Source organism: Andrena cerasifolii, chromosome 8 (assembly GCF_050908995.1).
Source record: "Andrena cerasifolii isolate SP2316 chromosome 8, iyAndCera1_principal, whole genome shotgun sequence".
In the NCBI taxonomy this organism is placed as follows: Eukaryota; Metazoa; Arthropoda; class Insecta; order Hymenoptera; family Andrenidae; genus Andrena; species Andrena cerasifolii.
In genome coordinates this window covers 10,587,327-10,603,676 of record NC_135125.1, presented here as the reverse complement: position 1 = coordinate 10,603,676, position 16,350 = coordinate 10,587,327, and the positions used below count along the sequence as shown (strand labels likewise).

Sequence of the window (16,350 nt, the reverse complement as noted above, 5' to 3'; positions counted from 1 at the left end):
GCGAGACAACTTCAGTTTAGTTGAGTGTTAGTTTTCTTATTGGAAGTGAACGAGTTGGAAACACACGGGGACATGTAAGTTGTACGATTCTTTATTGTAATAGCAATAGTAATAGGGATAGTGATAGTAATTAATAATATACAGTATACATTTCTCATTATCCGTATTTCCCATGAACATACATCGAACATCTGAACTGCAAAGAGCATTAGAGATATATCGTAATATGTTACATTAAGCCAGAGTATCGCGTCACTCATAAACCATCCTCTATAGATACATAACATACAGTTCAATTAATACTTCTGTTCAACTTTAACGTTCAACCTTAGAATCCTCTTCCATCGTTTGTCGTCCCACATTTAAGTGTACATAGATCACTTTGGGAGCTCTCCGACTTACTACTAAGAACATTACAAGGTGTTCCAAAATACGCGATACAAAAAGTTTATATTTTCTACAACGAAAAGTTACTACGGCGAAAGCGAAGATCAATCGGACTTAGCTTCAATTTCATTCTAAATTTCTTCGTAGCGGTCAATGAGACGCGTACCCATATAACGGAATTGACATAGCTTGTTAGAAGGAAATCAACAGTGAACGAAATGCCATTTTTCACAAAAAGAATTATTCTGATTTTGATGCTGTCCAATTGGAGAAGCAGTGAGCTCGTTAAATTTCTTAGATTCCTTTTAACCGTACCCTCGCGGAGAAGATAAGTTCGACGAGTAGCTCTATTCAACGCGTCGATATACGAATTTACTATATTTCCCGAAAAGACTTATGTTTATATATATGTACAAATTGTAAATTTGATATCTATTTATATATATATATATATATATATGTATATACATGTAACACACACAAAGAAACGTGTTCACATTACAATATGCTACAAATCATGCGTAACGTAAATATGTCCTTGAAAGCACATTACCGAGTCACGAGTATAAAACCGAATAGACTAATGTATATATTTTACAAGAATCGACAAAACCAGCTTCACTCCAATTGTGACTAATGGCGAAGAGAAATATTTGATTAATATAAATGAAATGGAATTGTTACATCTTCTGTTCCTCTCGAACATCGTTTAAAACACCGCGTCCTATGGAATTTATGGACATTAAACGGAATAAAAAGTATTTTCTGCCGACGGATGCCTTTTATACTCATCGATGCGCACGTTCGATTGCCCCTTTACAACGTCGTCGAGATTTCGATCATTGTCCCTATCACAAAACGCTGGACGTTCAATGACAAACCAATCTAAGCCTTACTCTACATTTGTACACGTCGCGTAAATGTTATCCTTCGTTCGTTAAGTTCCCCAATTCGACATTATTATGCTGGCTTACATACAACGGAACATTCTCTACTAAAAATTAGTTAAAATATAGTATGGAATATATCGTCGAGAGCGATGATCGCAAGGAGCACAAACTTTCGAAATAATATTACTCTTGTAAAAAGAAACGAAAAACGTGGAATAACATTTGCTCGCTAGATCGCGAAATCATTTCACCTCCCACTTCGACAGATCGAAGGCTTTATGGCATACGAATTCCTAATTACATACTCAAATGCTATCGAAAGCACCAATTTTCTTGAATCCGAGATTCACTGAAGAAGAGCGTACGGTTCCAATCAACGTCTACGATTTACATCTGAGAATGTACCTACATATACGAGAGAGCTAAAGAAAAGAAAAACTGTCTTGCGTGTAATAGGGAAAGCGAAGAGCACGTGGTGACTTTGAAAGACACTGCCCGCAAAAGAAACATATATCTGCAAAATGATAGGCACCCAGCGATTGCTGTGGGTGAAACTGAGAAGCAAGCACAGGAGAAACATTTTTTCTAATCTACTTTTCGGGGATCAATCGTTTTAGTAGAGCAACCATTCGTCAAAAGCAAGGCGATAATTTAGAGATAATCCCGCGGTGAAATTTCGAATATTTAACCTACAAGGGGTGTGAAACTACGGGGTACCCTGTATAAAGACAGTGAAAATCTGTGAGAAAGTCTACAATAGGAAAAACTCGAGAATCAGTTCTTAGAATTCAAATTAGTATGACGTTAAGCACTTCGCCAATTTTACCGATCCGAGTAGATAAATGGCAGTTATGCTTCTTATTAGTACAACCTTGGCATAACGCTACAATGGCCCGATGAATAACAGTATCTGTAATCTGTATTACACACCGCCTAACAATAGGATCCATAAAATTTTCATACGTCTAACATTCCTTACATTACCGATGTTTGCTTCGTTTTATATGCAGTAATTGTTCTTCTCCAGCGTATAAAATCAGACTTCATACCGTACCACACTCCTCGCAAACATGGACGATACGGTCGACTTTATTCTCGCTACGAAACGCGCTTTAGAAAGTAATTCGCGCGTAACTCGGACGCGAAATTCACATTCCCCTTATTCGCGATCATTCAGTGTAACACACGTTCCTCTCAGCGCTTCTTGGCGATTGAAATCCTGAACTGATCGTGATAATTGAACTCGTTAAAACATCCTAGTAAAATGATCTAACCCAGCCAGCGTAATGCTGATAATGCACGCATTCTCGTTTAATAGAAATTTACACAATTGAAGAGTGTTACGCGTGGGCTAAATTCTAAGGGCTACATAGTAATAAAAATATCTACGGTTCGCACTATTCTTCATTGAGCTCGCGAGAAAACATTCCGTGAAAAAGTGCTTGTACAAAAGAGTACCCTGTGTACGTTTAATGAAATTCAATCTAACAATGAAAGAAAACAATCAATGAATGCTGATAGTTCGTTGAAAATCGTCCTCTTGCGAATCGCAATGTTTCTCAGACCCACGTATTATTTGTAAGCGATTGTTTACTTAGCTCTCTAGAGTAACTAAATCGATCCGTGAAAAATCGAACGTGGAAACTTGCGTATGCTCGACTAAACCGAATAGCGAGTCCAGTATCGTTCACTTACTTATTCTGAGGTATGTTTGCCTGTGCTTTACACAACTTTGATTCGTATAAGGAAAGGAATCCTGGTACAACGGTAGATCTTCGGTCCTAATCAGCAGGTATGTTGCAGGAGATCTTGTAAACTTTATCGTGGAGGATACCGGCTTGGCTGCATATTCTTCATTGAATGATCCTTCATGTCGTTTGGGTTGTACATCATTGGTCCCTAAAGATCATTATTCTCGTGAGAAATGTCATAGTTACAGTATCAAATTATAATCTAACAGGAGAACAACATTAATTCGACAATACTTGTTATATTATTACTATATAATTTCGCCTAAAATAGAACAAAGTAATGTCAAATTAAGAAATTTCACTGTTTCAAAGAACTGGAAGTAATTAATATAAATAGTCTGCTTCTTTTTTGGCATTTGTAATCTATAAATCGTATGCTCGAACGCGACAAAAAGCGTAAAAATGAACGATTGCGATTAACGTGTAAACATACATTACAAGGCCAAAACCAAAAATACAACCTTCACCAAGCTTTCCCATAGTTTCGCCATTTAAATTTCACGATTGTAAAGTGCTCGGCATAATGAGTTTAAGCTTGATTTAGAGGCGAAGCTTTGTGATTGTGAATTAAGAGAAAATTTTCATCTTAAATCTGAGACATAAAGAGTATTTTTTAAATGGCAGAGTTTCCGTGTGTGGAAATATTTCTGAGCTAGCGACGACCTATAAGCAATTATCAAAAGCACTGGTCTCGTAATACAATTCTTCCTTGAAACTCAGAAACCACCCCCCTTACAAGAAGCTGCCAATTAAAACGTACCCTTTCATTATGGAATGTAGTAGTGTCATAAATAAATTTATAATTTCTACCATGTATCGTTGAGTAGTATTTATAAGTGATCACCTCTGGAATGCGAAATATCTAATGCCACTGGATTACCTTGTTCCGTGGAAGGAGACGCGGATCCCTCATAGTGTAGCTCTGCACCTCTCGCGATAACGAGCTGGTCGAGCTCCATCGAGAGAGCTGTGTGCCATAACAACACAACAATCTTGTCTCACTAACCGTTACTTGCTCTATTGCTATGATTAGGCATCAAAGTATGCAACACCGATGTTTTATAAGGTAAAGCGTAAGGACCATCCAGTACTATTTGCAACGAATCGCTAAGTGTTCTCCGGAACTTTTCCATCCCACCAGGGATATAAATCATCGGTATTGCAAATCTCTCGCATTGTTGTGTAAAAAAATTGCATTGTTCAGTTACAGAGACTAATCATGCTGAAAACTACAACGTAAACACCTCGATGCATTATTTTAGTGTCCTGTACCGTATGTTCGATTTGGAATCAAAGGCACCCCTCCGCACATTACCAAGAGAATTGTGTACGCGCAAAAGAAATGATTCTGAAGCAGCACCAAGCTATGAAAGTAGAACAGAAGAGGTGAAAGTTTGTGAAAGAGTAGCATTCTAAATCGTGCACTCCGTGCCCTGCTCCATGTGACCTGTTCAGATCAACTGAAGCTTGTTGCATTGAACGCTCATGCGATATTTACATTGTTACCCATGCTGCTGCAGATAAACACCACACACCACATGCATACGAGGTGGTAATAGAGAGCGATATATAAAATTAATAAAATAGTCCTTACTATCAGCAACAATTATTATTTGGCTACGTCATTCTGCCTCCCCGACAGCTTGCAAAGGAAACATAAAAAGAAAGGTAGATTAAACACAGGTTCGCGAGGAAGAGAATAATCTATCGCGGGGGATTTAATTAGTTACTGCGGACGATGAAGTATGACGCAGAAGCGCATGGTGTTTAAATGAACGAGAATGAAATTTTTTATATCTATTTTCGGAGTGGATCGTTTTAAGGAGAGAAACCTGCTCGCGAATTCCGGCTCCTAGCTGTTACGTGACTCGTTAGTCGAAGGATATGTAATCTTTGTACAAAGAAACTGTGTATAGAAGAGAAGTTAATTGAAGAGGGCGATTACCAATTACGACACTTTTGGACAAGTAGACAATGCACAAAACTAAGGGCAATTCACGGTAATTATGGATCTAAAGGAAGTTTGCTGGAAGATAACGTCTTAACATTACAGTTCCAGAGGCATGTTTAAAATACAATTAAGCTGCATACCAGCATACTGCAGCCATAACATACAGATATAATAGGGGGATCGTGTACAATGAGTTTGAAATTGCGGGCACACACGTGAAACTGTATTGTTAATGTTGTACGTATGTTTGTAGTGACAAGACATGACTGTATGTGCATAGAAATTTGCAAGTAGTAAGTTTCTGTCTGAAAAAAACTTACCCCTTGAGATGTGTTTTCGGAAACATTTCCGGAAGGTACGACTGGCGTCGACGTGTGTGTTAAGAAGTCTACGGGAGCACTTGGGTCATTGACTGCGAAAAATCATCCGAGAATTACTAGAGGAATTACTAGAGTATATTAGAACCAAGAAAAGAACTATATCATCGGTTATCGAGAATATACCTGGTGCAGGAATGAATAATTGAGGCGACGAAGTTGCCATAGGTACCATTGGAGACGTTGCCGAAGCCGGCACACTCGAAGGTGGTGCGCCGCTCTTTAAGCCACTCGGGTTCATTACATCTATATAATTGGCACGCATAGATCTGTGCTTCGGTAATTTAAACTTGTTCACATTCGACTCATCGGCTTGGGAGGATGGATGCGACGAGTGGACGGGCTGTTCCGCCATGGGCGCTCTGAATCCCATGTCAGAAGCTTTTGGGGGAGGACCTACCATCGCGGAGCTACTGTCTCCATCTTCGTCTTTATTCAGCCACTTTTTTGTGACAGGGTCCCACACGATCTGATCGAAAAGCAAAGCAATATAAACGTTGACATTTTTGCACATAAGCGAGTAAATCACACAGTAAGTGGTATCAAACGTCTAAACTAGAGGGCTCGAATAATCGCACTATCCAGTCTGACGTGTTAGAAACGAATCGTGGAATTGTTAAGCCAGAATATATCAATAATTCGTTAGCTGTTAATCGAGTGACCGAACATTGAGTTATACTGGCCTTTTCCTCTCCCATCATTAAATCAGAGACGTTCAATTACCACAAGTACCCGCGTGAGCCCTTAGTGACATAAAACATAAAACCATCTATCGTAACTTTTTCAACAGTCTACAAAAGGAGCGTACTATATTTTCTGATAGCCCTACCGTTGGATTATTGTCATCCGGTAGGATCATCTGGTTCTTTGGTTTCGGGGCGAGTTTGCTAAAAAGACCGCCGAACCAGGAACCTCCGCTGTTAGACGATTTCTTGTCTGCCGACTTCTCGGACGCCTTCTTATTCGTTGCTGTGGACTTTGCTGATGGTTTCGGAGTGTCGAGGGCGTCCAACTCTTCCAGGGGGTCGTACTGCTTTCTCGTGGACGGTGTCATCGACAGAACCGGTTGCGGTGGCTGAAACGAAGTATACGATTCATCATCGCAAAGTTGTCCTGGCAAAGTTGATCGCCATTTACTGCATGCATGCTCGACGCTGCAGTTTCGATCTGCCACGGGAACAGTACCATTCCCTTTCAGAAACGCGACATTCTCGCAGTAAATAGCGCAGAACTTTGCTTGTACATAAGAATATAACGATAAATTATGCAGAGTAAAGTATCTATTTGCGGCGAATGACAGTAAGGCACGATGATTTTAAAGAATTCAGAAAAGTCCATAATATAGAAAACTTTATTGTAGTTTTAACAGTAACAATAACTTAAATACATAGACGACATCTAAAACACAGAGCAAGTTCTCTAAGCCACACTCTACTACTCTGTATCAAAGACCTGCGGTAATCACTCATACTCTGTAACAGCACAAAACATCGGAAGAACTGACCGACGAGAAAGTAACTTAGAACTCTCTACAAATACAATTACGATTGCACAGTAACGTCATATTTTCGATATTGAAACGAGGACAATTGGTATTTGCACCCTAGAAACGTAACATCTACTCGCAATCCGTGGGAACATCGATATCGTACGTTTTAACGATGGACTTTTCGTTAGGGGCACCTTTGAGCTCTGTTAAATTCAGAGCACTTCTAGGTCTAACCGGTAGATCTATCGGATACGTTCCACCGAAGACAAGTGGCTTATACCGACACGACTCGGAAGAATTCTGCGACGAATTCGTGTGGGACCATGCATCCACCGTGTCGCAAATCACGTCTTTCCTTCGAATATGAGGGGCTACTCTCATCACTTTTTTCTCCTCGAAGTTACAATATTGCTTCAACGTCTGACACGTGCTCTCAGGAACCGTGGTCGCTTCGTTACCAAACCGCGAATCAAACTTGGCGAGAGTCTCGAAGTTTACCTTGCTGAATTGAATATCTAAGTCGGTGGTCGTCGACAGAATTAAGCTATTCCCCTCTACCACGTCTGGAGTATTTTCTTTGTCGTCCTTTGGTTTCTTTTTAACTTTGCACTTTAAGAACACGGGTGGCTGCGAAGGAGGCGGTTTCACGTATCTACCGTCTATTTTCCTGATCTTTTTCAGGTCTTTCGGATGGATCTTATTGTCGGGTAAAATTCTTGGATAGGTTGCTGTAATCTTTGGGTACGTTATTAATTTCTGAGGCTTGACCGATTTGTCGTCTAAGTTAGAGTATCTATAAGGATTAGAGGTCGACGACGTGCCTGCCAAGTTACTGATAGTGGAGTCAGAAGAATAAGACGTGGCGCATGACTTTGGATCGGTTAATACTTTGCGCCGACGTAACGAGCTAACATTGGTGCCGTCCAATGACCACTCGAAACCGGGTTTAGTATCCGGAGCAAGCGTGTAACTACTTACTTCAGGGGTGGGTGTTTTTTCCTCCCTTTCCGTCTGTCCGTATGCAAGCATCAAGAAAAAGGTGAAAACAGTGTTATTTCTATAATGTAGGTACGACGAGTTACGGGGCTTAAATAACGTAGCTCTACGAGTAAAACAAAACGCAGGGCATGTGCATGCAAATGAGAATGGGAAATGCAAATGCGCAATGGTGAATAAGAAACTATGAATGGACAGTTTGTGTCCGTTTTTGGGTACGACGTGACTGCGAACGATCCACTTACCTCATAGTTCCATTTCTCCTGTTGCTGAGAATGATCGATGTCACCTTGATCCGAGGAGTATGGCCCGTGAGCAGACTGCTGCTGCCAATTCGTGAGAGTAGAATCGTTTCTTCCATAATTATTCTGATAGTAGGAATCTTGGTTCCAGTAATCTTGCTGCTGCGGCTGCTGGTACTGGCAAGATTCATCGTTCCTCGGAAACTGCATGCTTTGATCGTACGAATCCTGTATATTGGATGGCAAAGATAACGGCTGCCATTCCGATTGCACTTCGGTAGTAGCCACTTCCATCATCGATGTTGGACCTTCTCCGTGATCAGCTTGAACCGTGTTCCATTGTTGCGGCTGCTGCTGTTGTTGCTGTTGTTGTTGCTGCTGCTGTTGTTGTTTTGTCTCATGCATTTCTTGATTTTGCGCAGTGCTGTGAAACTCAACTTTCATTTGCGAACCATAAGCGTCGTTTTCAATGATTTCTCCGTTCTGTAACACGATAATGACTTGTAAATTAAGTAATCGTTCAGAGACTTACCTGCCGTTCGAACTTACAGAAAATTTCCCGACGAGCTCAGCCAGATTATTGAACCAAGTTAGAGTTGTGGCTTCATCCGTGGAATCTTTATAGACTGGATCGTGGTATCTAATTCTGTCTCCCACGTTGTACACAGCATTGATAAACGACTTCTTGTATTTCGACGGTTCCTTAACGACATTTACCGCGATCTGTTCTATGTATAACAAGGCTTTCTCTATAAATCCGTAATCCACCATCTTTAGTGCCAGATCGAATTTGAAGGATTGGAGATCCACCAGTGTGAATCCTGGCTCGTTAAGATTCCTGGCGTACTCGTATATCTCCGTCAGCATAACAGCCTCGGTTGTGAGGAACGCGCTGTACGGTCTATGATGATTCGCACCGATCAGTACGAGCTTTACACTGTTCGCCCCGTAGGCGCCGAAATCCACCTGGGAGAGTATGTAACAGAAGTGAGCAGCGTGAATGTCTCCTCGCGCGGACAGCGTGTCCCCGAGGGTCGTAATCGAACGTCGATTAATTTCCGGATTGGCAGAAGTGTTCGATATGATCATAGCCAAATGAGGCCTCCAGTCATCCCACCGTGGATCCGATATACTCGTAACAACGGCGGGCACACGGCCGGAATGAAGCTGATACAAAGTCTGCAACGGATCGTGATACGGTAGACTGTTGGCGAAACGTGCCATTACAGACGCGTGAGTGCGTTTGTCCAATTTGCTGGCCAAGAAGAGTGCGTGCCCCCAAAGCCCTTCGTTCATCGCGTATTCTGTACATCGAGAGTCACAAAGGATAGAGATGCCAGAAGATTCTTGAGAATTTCATAGCGTGAAAAGTATAGCTAAAGACAAACCTAGCGCTTCTTGGACAAATCCGTAAAGTAAAGTGCTTCTAAACTCGTCTGTTATCTGTTCAATGGTCTTCTGCGGTTTACTCTCGACTTTTTCAGGAACTGCTGCACCGTCTTGATTGCCTTGTATACTATCTCCACCCGCGATGCCAGATCTTTGCGATATCACCGATTCTCTCCTGCCTGAATCCTGAGATTTCTGCTTGTTCGTGTCATAGGGATACGCGTCTTTGTTTCTGAGCAATAACGCAGCGATATCCACACCGACAACGTTCTAAAATGGTGAATGGAATTAGGTGAAGATAGTGGGCTGTTATCACGCGAAGAAAGTGTTTCTTACCCCGTTTTGCTGGATCAACATAATCATTAGTTCGTACAGGAGTATGTACGATGCACGATCAACCAAGTCTTCGTTCGATGCTGCTTTTTTAATTTTGTTCTCGCAATATTGGATGATCGTGTTTTTGTGGGTAACACCTCTGCAGAGAAAAGATGAATTTCGATGATTTATACATTTTATACGAAGAGTAGCGATAGTAATAATAAATTCTTGCCACTACTAACGTGAAAGTAGTGGGACAAGTCATTAATTTCTCTCTAAGCATGCATATCTATTACACGCATCATTGAAAACTGCTACGATAAGATAATCTTGGAAAAAAAAAATGAGAACGAATTCATTTAGGTAAATAAAAACACGCATGCTTAGATAATAGATACATTGATTACACTTGCTTAATTAGAGGTCCCGGATAAGCCCGTAAATCACGTGCTACGGGATCGTGTGACAGTATGTTATCCAGCTTAATGATGTCCACTTTAGCCCTTTCGCCATCGGTTGGATAAGCTGGATGCACATGTATTAGAGACCCAATAGAGAAACATCCTATGGAGAGGGAAATTTGATAAGACATGACACAAATCCATTCCATTCGATAAATTTTGAACAACGTAGATGTGTACCGTATGCGTGAGAAATTGCAAATTTCGTCGGTGTCATTCGCGCCGAAGTAGTCGTTGAATCTTCCAGCAGAGACATATCGCCTAAGGCTCGTTTGTCGCCAGTCGTTCTGGAAAATACAATTCCTATATGTGCGCGCGTATTCAAATAACGTTAGCGATCAATGCCAGAGGAAGCTGTCTACTCGAATATCAAGTGGGATACAGAAAGTAGTCAACTACTTGCTTACAGAGGAAAGGAGACAGATTATTCCTAATATCTTAAGCGTACAATCGACATACTTCTACCAAAGAATTCTAGTATCTAGCTCGAAGATACATTAAACGCTAAGAAAATATCTGAACCAAGTTACTTTAAAAAGTAGGAGATTGGACATGTTCAACATTTGGCTCAAGTGTCGAACCGAGAGGTTTCTCTCGGTCTCACCTATTTAAATTTTGACAAGATGACGAACTCTGACTTCGCTGCGGACTCCTGGCCCATCCAGGATACCCGAAATACGGTACATATAATGCTTTGTTTGGCGAATGGAAGCATGCACTTGGATTTGTAAAAAATCTAACACATAATCGATATTATAAAATCTATAGGAGAATGATGTCGGTATATTCAAATCCCGTCGCTATCTTTGATTTTCTCGAACGCTTACCTTTCGTCGCAGGAGCTGCGCCCTGAATGAACGCTCGCCCTGTCCTCTGGGTAATTGGTAACACTTCGCGACATATGCTGCTGCTGGCTAGCATAGTATTTATGATACCATTCTGAATAGGCGGCAGGATTTGTACGCCGTAAGTTGTCTATGTATGCATAGTAATTAGTGGCATAATGAGTGCCGTAATCATATCCAGGGTACCCTGTCGGACAAAATTAGGGATCGTTAGTCCTATACATTTGATTAAACCTGTAAGAGAGATCGTACCATTGTATGCATAATAGGGATCTCTTGTTCGCATGTAGTATGCTCGATCTCTGTCGTTGTAAGAAGATCTACTGGAGGGTCTAGATCTAAAACAACACATTCATGTAAAATATTAGCACAGGTCGTAATATTTGCATACCTTGATCTACATTGAGAAAATACGTACCCTCTACTATAAGGATCATCGTAATACGGATCTCTAATATCGTAATCATCGTATCGTCTCGGTCGTCTGTCGTCTCTTCTTCTATCTCGATCGATATAATCTCTAGGATATCGTGGATCGTAGTCCCTGCGACGTGGATCGTCGACCCTATCTCTTCTACGGTCGTCCGGCCTTCTCCTGCCATCCCTGTCGTCCAGATCATCTTTCGCTCTGCTTCTTCTATCCATCTCTTCTCTTGTGTGTCTATCTAGATCATCCCGACTGTGATGCTTACGATCGTCTTCTCGGTATGGGATATCTCGACGATCGAACTCGTCGCGGGCGTTGTACGGTCGGTCGCTCTCTCCTACGCGACGGCGATCGTAATAATAATCGTCGTCGTACTCGCGATCACGATCGTAACTACAAGAAGGTGAACGTAAGATTTCATTTAAGCTTGGCTAGGAAAGTTAATTAATTATAAATTTACTAACTACACGCCCTTCCTTTCGTATTCGTATCGTCGTCGTTCCGAGCTACTATCGCGACCTCTTTCTCTACTGCCCTCTCTACTATTCCCAGAGCCATCATCGTCCTCATCCTCGTACGAATCTCTACGATTCGATGAGCTCGGAACTCCCTGACTTTCTCGTATAGACGCGCCGACGGCTTCTTCGCGTTTACTCCTCGAATCGCTGCCTTGGTCTTGTATCGCGGCTAAAAAACAATACAAAGTAACATGGCAATGAATCCAAAAATACGGTACGTAAAGGTACAAGCAAACTTACATCCAGCAGAAGGCACTTCTTGGGAGCCTGTGACTACTCTTCCATTGGGCCGGTCATCCGAAGACTGAGCTGCCTCACTCGGAGATGCACCGCCTGGTATTTGCCTAAGGTTTTCATCCGTTTGCTGATTAGGATCTTCCGGTTCGTTGCCTCTGCCAGGTACTTCTCGCGTTTCGCTTGACTCCATCATGATCTGAGACTGGGACTGATGCCTTTCCTCTCCAGAGGGATCGTTCCGTGACTGCTGAGGAGGCAGAGATCGTTCCCGGCCAGACGGATCGTTTCGACGCTCCAACGTGTCGGAATCCGTTCGCGAAAGCAAAGGAACACTTCTCTCCTGCCCAGGAGGAACATCGCGGCGTTCCGTTCTGTCAGGTATGTTCCTCAGCTGAAGACTTTGCTCCTGGCCCGAGGGATCATTCCTTCTCGGATCCGGCAACCTCTGACCAGACTGTACGTACTGCTCTTGCCCCGTTGGATCATTTCTACGCGGATCTATGGAACTCGATTGACCTGGTACTTCCCGCAGAAAGGGAATATCATTAGGTACTTCGTCATTCTCATCGTCCTGGCTCGGCGGAGTCGGTTCGTGCTCCTGATGGGAATCGGTTAATTCGCCGGTTTCCAGGAACGTGTTTCTGTCGTTCGACGCGAATTCATAATTATCCGGCACCTGTAAAACAATTTTTATTTATTCTTACAATATGAAAAATTGAGCGGTTCGTTCTCCTCACGCGATGGTATACCTGTTCTGGCTGAATAGGTGGAGGCGGATGAGATCGCGTCGGCTGCTGAGCAGAAGGTACCTCGATATTATTCACTTCTTGCCTAAAATCACGAGCGCTTGTTGTTTCCTTAGCGGGATTCATAACTGGTTTCGGATCATTATCTAAAGTCTCTTTATTGATAGAATCTCTCGAACCATAAATATCACGTTCCTGCAACGACGGCGCAACTACTTCTAAGTTCACGAATTCTGAAGGCTGCTGGATATTCTCATAGTTTTCTACGTTTTGCTCGGTGCTCCATTCCTTAGACGAACGAGCGTGATCCTTTGAATACCAGGCATTTTCCGGAGGACGCACTACCGTGCTCTGATTGTACCACTGGTCGTAGCTACTTTGTGCTATATTCTCTATTGGCTTAATATTCGGCACTTGATATGTATTATGCGTCGAATGCTCTTTACTAATTACACCTTGATTATCCACGGAATGAGAAGCTTCTACAGCAGGCGCAGCATAGTCCAACGATATGTTGTCGGGAGTAGTGCTGCTGTGGGAAGTTGTGGTCTGATTCCACGCATCTCCAGACGCAACAGGATGGACTTCTAACGGCTCTGTCTGATTTTCCAACTTGATTTTTCTTAACTTAGTACCGAGGCTCAACTGTCCCAGTTCTGCAGGAAGTTTCTCTACTAAATTATTTGTTCCCCATTCTAACGGATCGCTTGCCAAATTGAAATCATTACTCTCCTGAACAGAAACATTCTCAGAACTCGCAACAGCTGACAAAGTTTCAGGAGTGGTTGCCATGGTAAGACGAGAGTCAGATAATTGTGATTTAGCGACACTCGCTTTCGTATGCGTACTGGAATCCTTAGAGATCATAGAATTTGCGACCAACGGAGGCATTGATTTCTTCCTATCTTCCTGCTCTGTGCTAGATTCCGTTACTAGAGGTACATTGGGTAATGACTGATGAGACTGTACTGTAAGACTCTGCTGCCAGTCGTTTGCAGCAACATCGCCAGCATTATCTTGCTGCAGACTTTCGCCAGGTGTATTGTTATTATCCTGCTCCTGTGGCCACTGAGTTGTAAGCATATCGTCTGTATGCTGCCATTGCTGAGAAATATCTGCGCTTGCTGTTTCAGACCAGGGATCGAGTTCGTTATTTGCATTATAAATTTGCGTCGGCGGTTGATTTTGATTGGGTAGTACAGATTCGCGATTTTGATTGTTCCATTTAGAAGCCGGCATACTACTTTGATTGGACCAATTGTTTGCGTCGTTCATGGAATGTTCTTCGTTAGCATTTTCAGTGGAAAGTGGAAGAAGCTGATTCGATCTAGTTTGTTGTAACGGCGGCGCACACTGATTACCCATATCATTAAAATTCTGTGCTTCTTTATCCATCTTCGGCTCCTGCCAATGACCCGGCGCGTTACCATGACTCTGCCAATTGTGCTGAGGTAGTAAATTTGCTTGATCGGGCTTGTGCCAATTGTAATTGCTAGTAGCGAATGGAGAGGGAGTTAACTGATCCTTCTGCAGTTGCATGGCAGATCTTTGGGACTGTTGCTCGTTCGTCCATTGCGGATTCACGGATACAGATTTAACAGAACTTGCTCTAGGTAGCGGTGGATATTGTTGATACTGGGGATAATTCGAAAAAGATGTAAAGGATTCCGAATGATTAGAAATTTGTTGCCTACTGCCAACTGTGCCTGGCGTACTTCTATCCGACACTGAATTTTGATTGAGCATATCAGACTTGTTGCCATTAATATTTTGATAGTAATGATCCTGAACGGAATCGGATATCAGCTGCCCTTGATTCGTAAACGCCGGGGGAAAAGGCTGCTGATGCGGCTGTTCTTGTTGCTGCAGTTGCTGTTGCTGGTTATCCGCTTGTTTGTCAAAATCCCAATTCCACGAGTTATTCCATGGATCGGTAGGCTGTTTAGACTGATTTACGATGGGTGGTTGATGTGGAATGGGATGATTTGACGATACTTCCGCGTGCATCCTTGACATAGGATCGCAAATCTTTCGATTGTGAGCTCCATATCCCAAGCTGTGATCTACTCTAGATCTGGTTGGTCTAGCTCTATAGGGATTCTGCAAAAGTGTTTCAAACATTGTCGCAAAATGCAAAATCTGTTTACCTCTAAAAATATAAATGTCTTAAGTATTTCCTTCTACTTACACTCATACTGCCTTTAGGACAGTACCACTCGCTTCCTATTTATATGAAACCTATAAACCAAAAAGCTAATTTACTATGTTAAAAAAAAATGCGAGAAACATAAACAGTGTCATTAGTTTTATCATCTAACCCACTCTAGAGCATGAAGGGGAAATTCTTATTACTACCAGATGTCTCATAAGCACTCCAATGAATATTTACATTTTATAACAGACACTCAAAGGAAACCGAACTATTGAACGAAATTATCGAAGCAAAGAGAAAACTACTTTCACGTACGATCGAAAACGTATATAGGTCATTGTATACCTAATTTCTCCATTATTTTAATAACTCCTCCCGTAAATACATCGAGTGACATGCAAAAAACGCGAGGCGTACGATGCATCGTAAAGTAGAGTCGAGTCGGAAAGTCGACGGAAATACAAATAAAAACATGAAATCTGTTGTCGCTCGCGAGGGCCCGTTCGGGAAACAAAAATTCCTTCGGAGTTTTGTGCGACGGAGGTGAAAATCGGTGAAATTATGTAACGAAAAGCATGAAAGAGCAGTTTTCGCGTGTAAATAGGGGGGCTGGCAGATAAGGGGAGGTAATAGGATGAGAAATTAGGATCGTCTCGCGGAAAGTCAGGATACCAGCTGTGATAGCCAAGTTAGCGTTCAGGGACCTCTCTGTACGTTCACTCACCTAGCTATCGTATCTGGCACTGGTGTCCATACGCGAGCACAAGCATTATTTTCTGCCACGGAGCACTCAAAGTCGTCGTCTCGGCAGATTCGATCGTCCGCGAGCTCGTGGATCGGACTTTCAACGGGGCTAAAAAGGGAAATCACAGAAACGCGGACATTTTACGGATACTACGAGGGGAAGGTGTGGGTTAAGCACGTCACGAAATTTTTCTCCTTCACTTTCCACGCGAGCGGAACCATAGACGCGCACAGCGCGGATGCGTTGATCTCAAACGTCAAAGGGATCTCACCCAAGACGTCGTTAGATGGCGTCCCTGTATGGTTCGAAATCTTTTTTTCACTTTCCAAAAAGCACGAAAATAGCAGAATTATATAAATTCTCGCGCGACAGCGTATCGATAAAATCGAAATAACGGTTTCCAGATATTAGCGGAAAAATTCCGTGGGA

At 42.3% G+C, this 16,350-nt stretch overlaps 2 protein-coding genes across 10 annotated transcripts; both read right to left on the bottom strand.

Annotated features, from left to right (window-relative positions):
* Positions 1-75: 75 nt before the first annotated feature.
* Positions 76-16,140, bottom strand: Sec16 (endoplasmic reticulum export factor secretory 16). 9 transcript variants are annotated; one of them, XM_076818505.1, is made up of 20 exons: positions 15,901-16,139; positions 15,213-15,262; positions 13,028-15,124; positions 12,282-12,954; positions 11,988-12,210; positions 11,515-11,916; positions 11,349-11,434; positions 11,079-11,283; positions 10,432-10,538; positions 10,198-10,354; positions 9,809-9,947; positions 9,472-9,742; positions 8,633-9,387; positions 8,087-8,566; positions 7,824-7,856; positions 6,186-6,431; positions 5,483-5,825; positions 5,300-5,391; positions 4,623-4,670; positions 76-3,176 (listed from the first exon to the last, which is right to left on the bottom strand). In XM_076818505.1, exons 2-19 carry the CDS (start codon positions 15,216-15,218, stop codon positions 4,638-4,640), a joined length of 6,348 nt encoding a protein of 2,115 aa, XP_076674620.1. In that variant the 5' UTR covers positions 15,219-15,262; positions 15,901-16,139; the 3' UTR covers positions 76-3,176; positions 4,623-4,637. The 9 variants fall into 9 exon arrangements, with proteins under 9 accessions (XP_076674620.1, XP_076674618.1, XP_076674615.1 ...); XM_076818503.1 differs by lacking the exon at positions 4,623-4,670 and adding an exon at positions 3,873-3,995; XM_076818500.1 differs by lacking the exon at positions 4,623-4,670 and adding an exon at positions 3,909-3,995.
* Positions 6,690-7,817, bottom strand: LOC143372372 (uncharacterized; the record flags this gene model as incomplete). The annotated part of the gene is made up of 1 exon (XM_076818518.1): positions 6,690-7,817. A coding segment is annotated over one exon (843 nt), but the record flags the coding sequence as incomplete, so codon positions are not given.
* Positions 16,141-16,350: the final 210 nt, after the last annotated feature.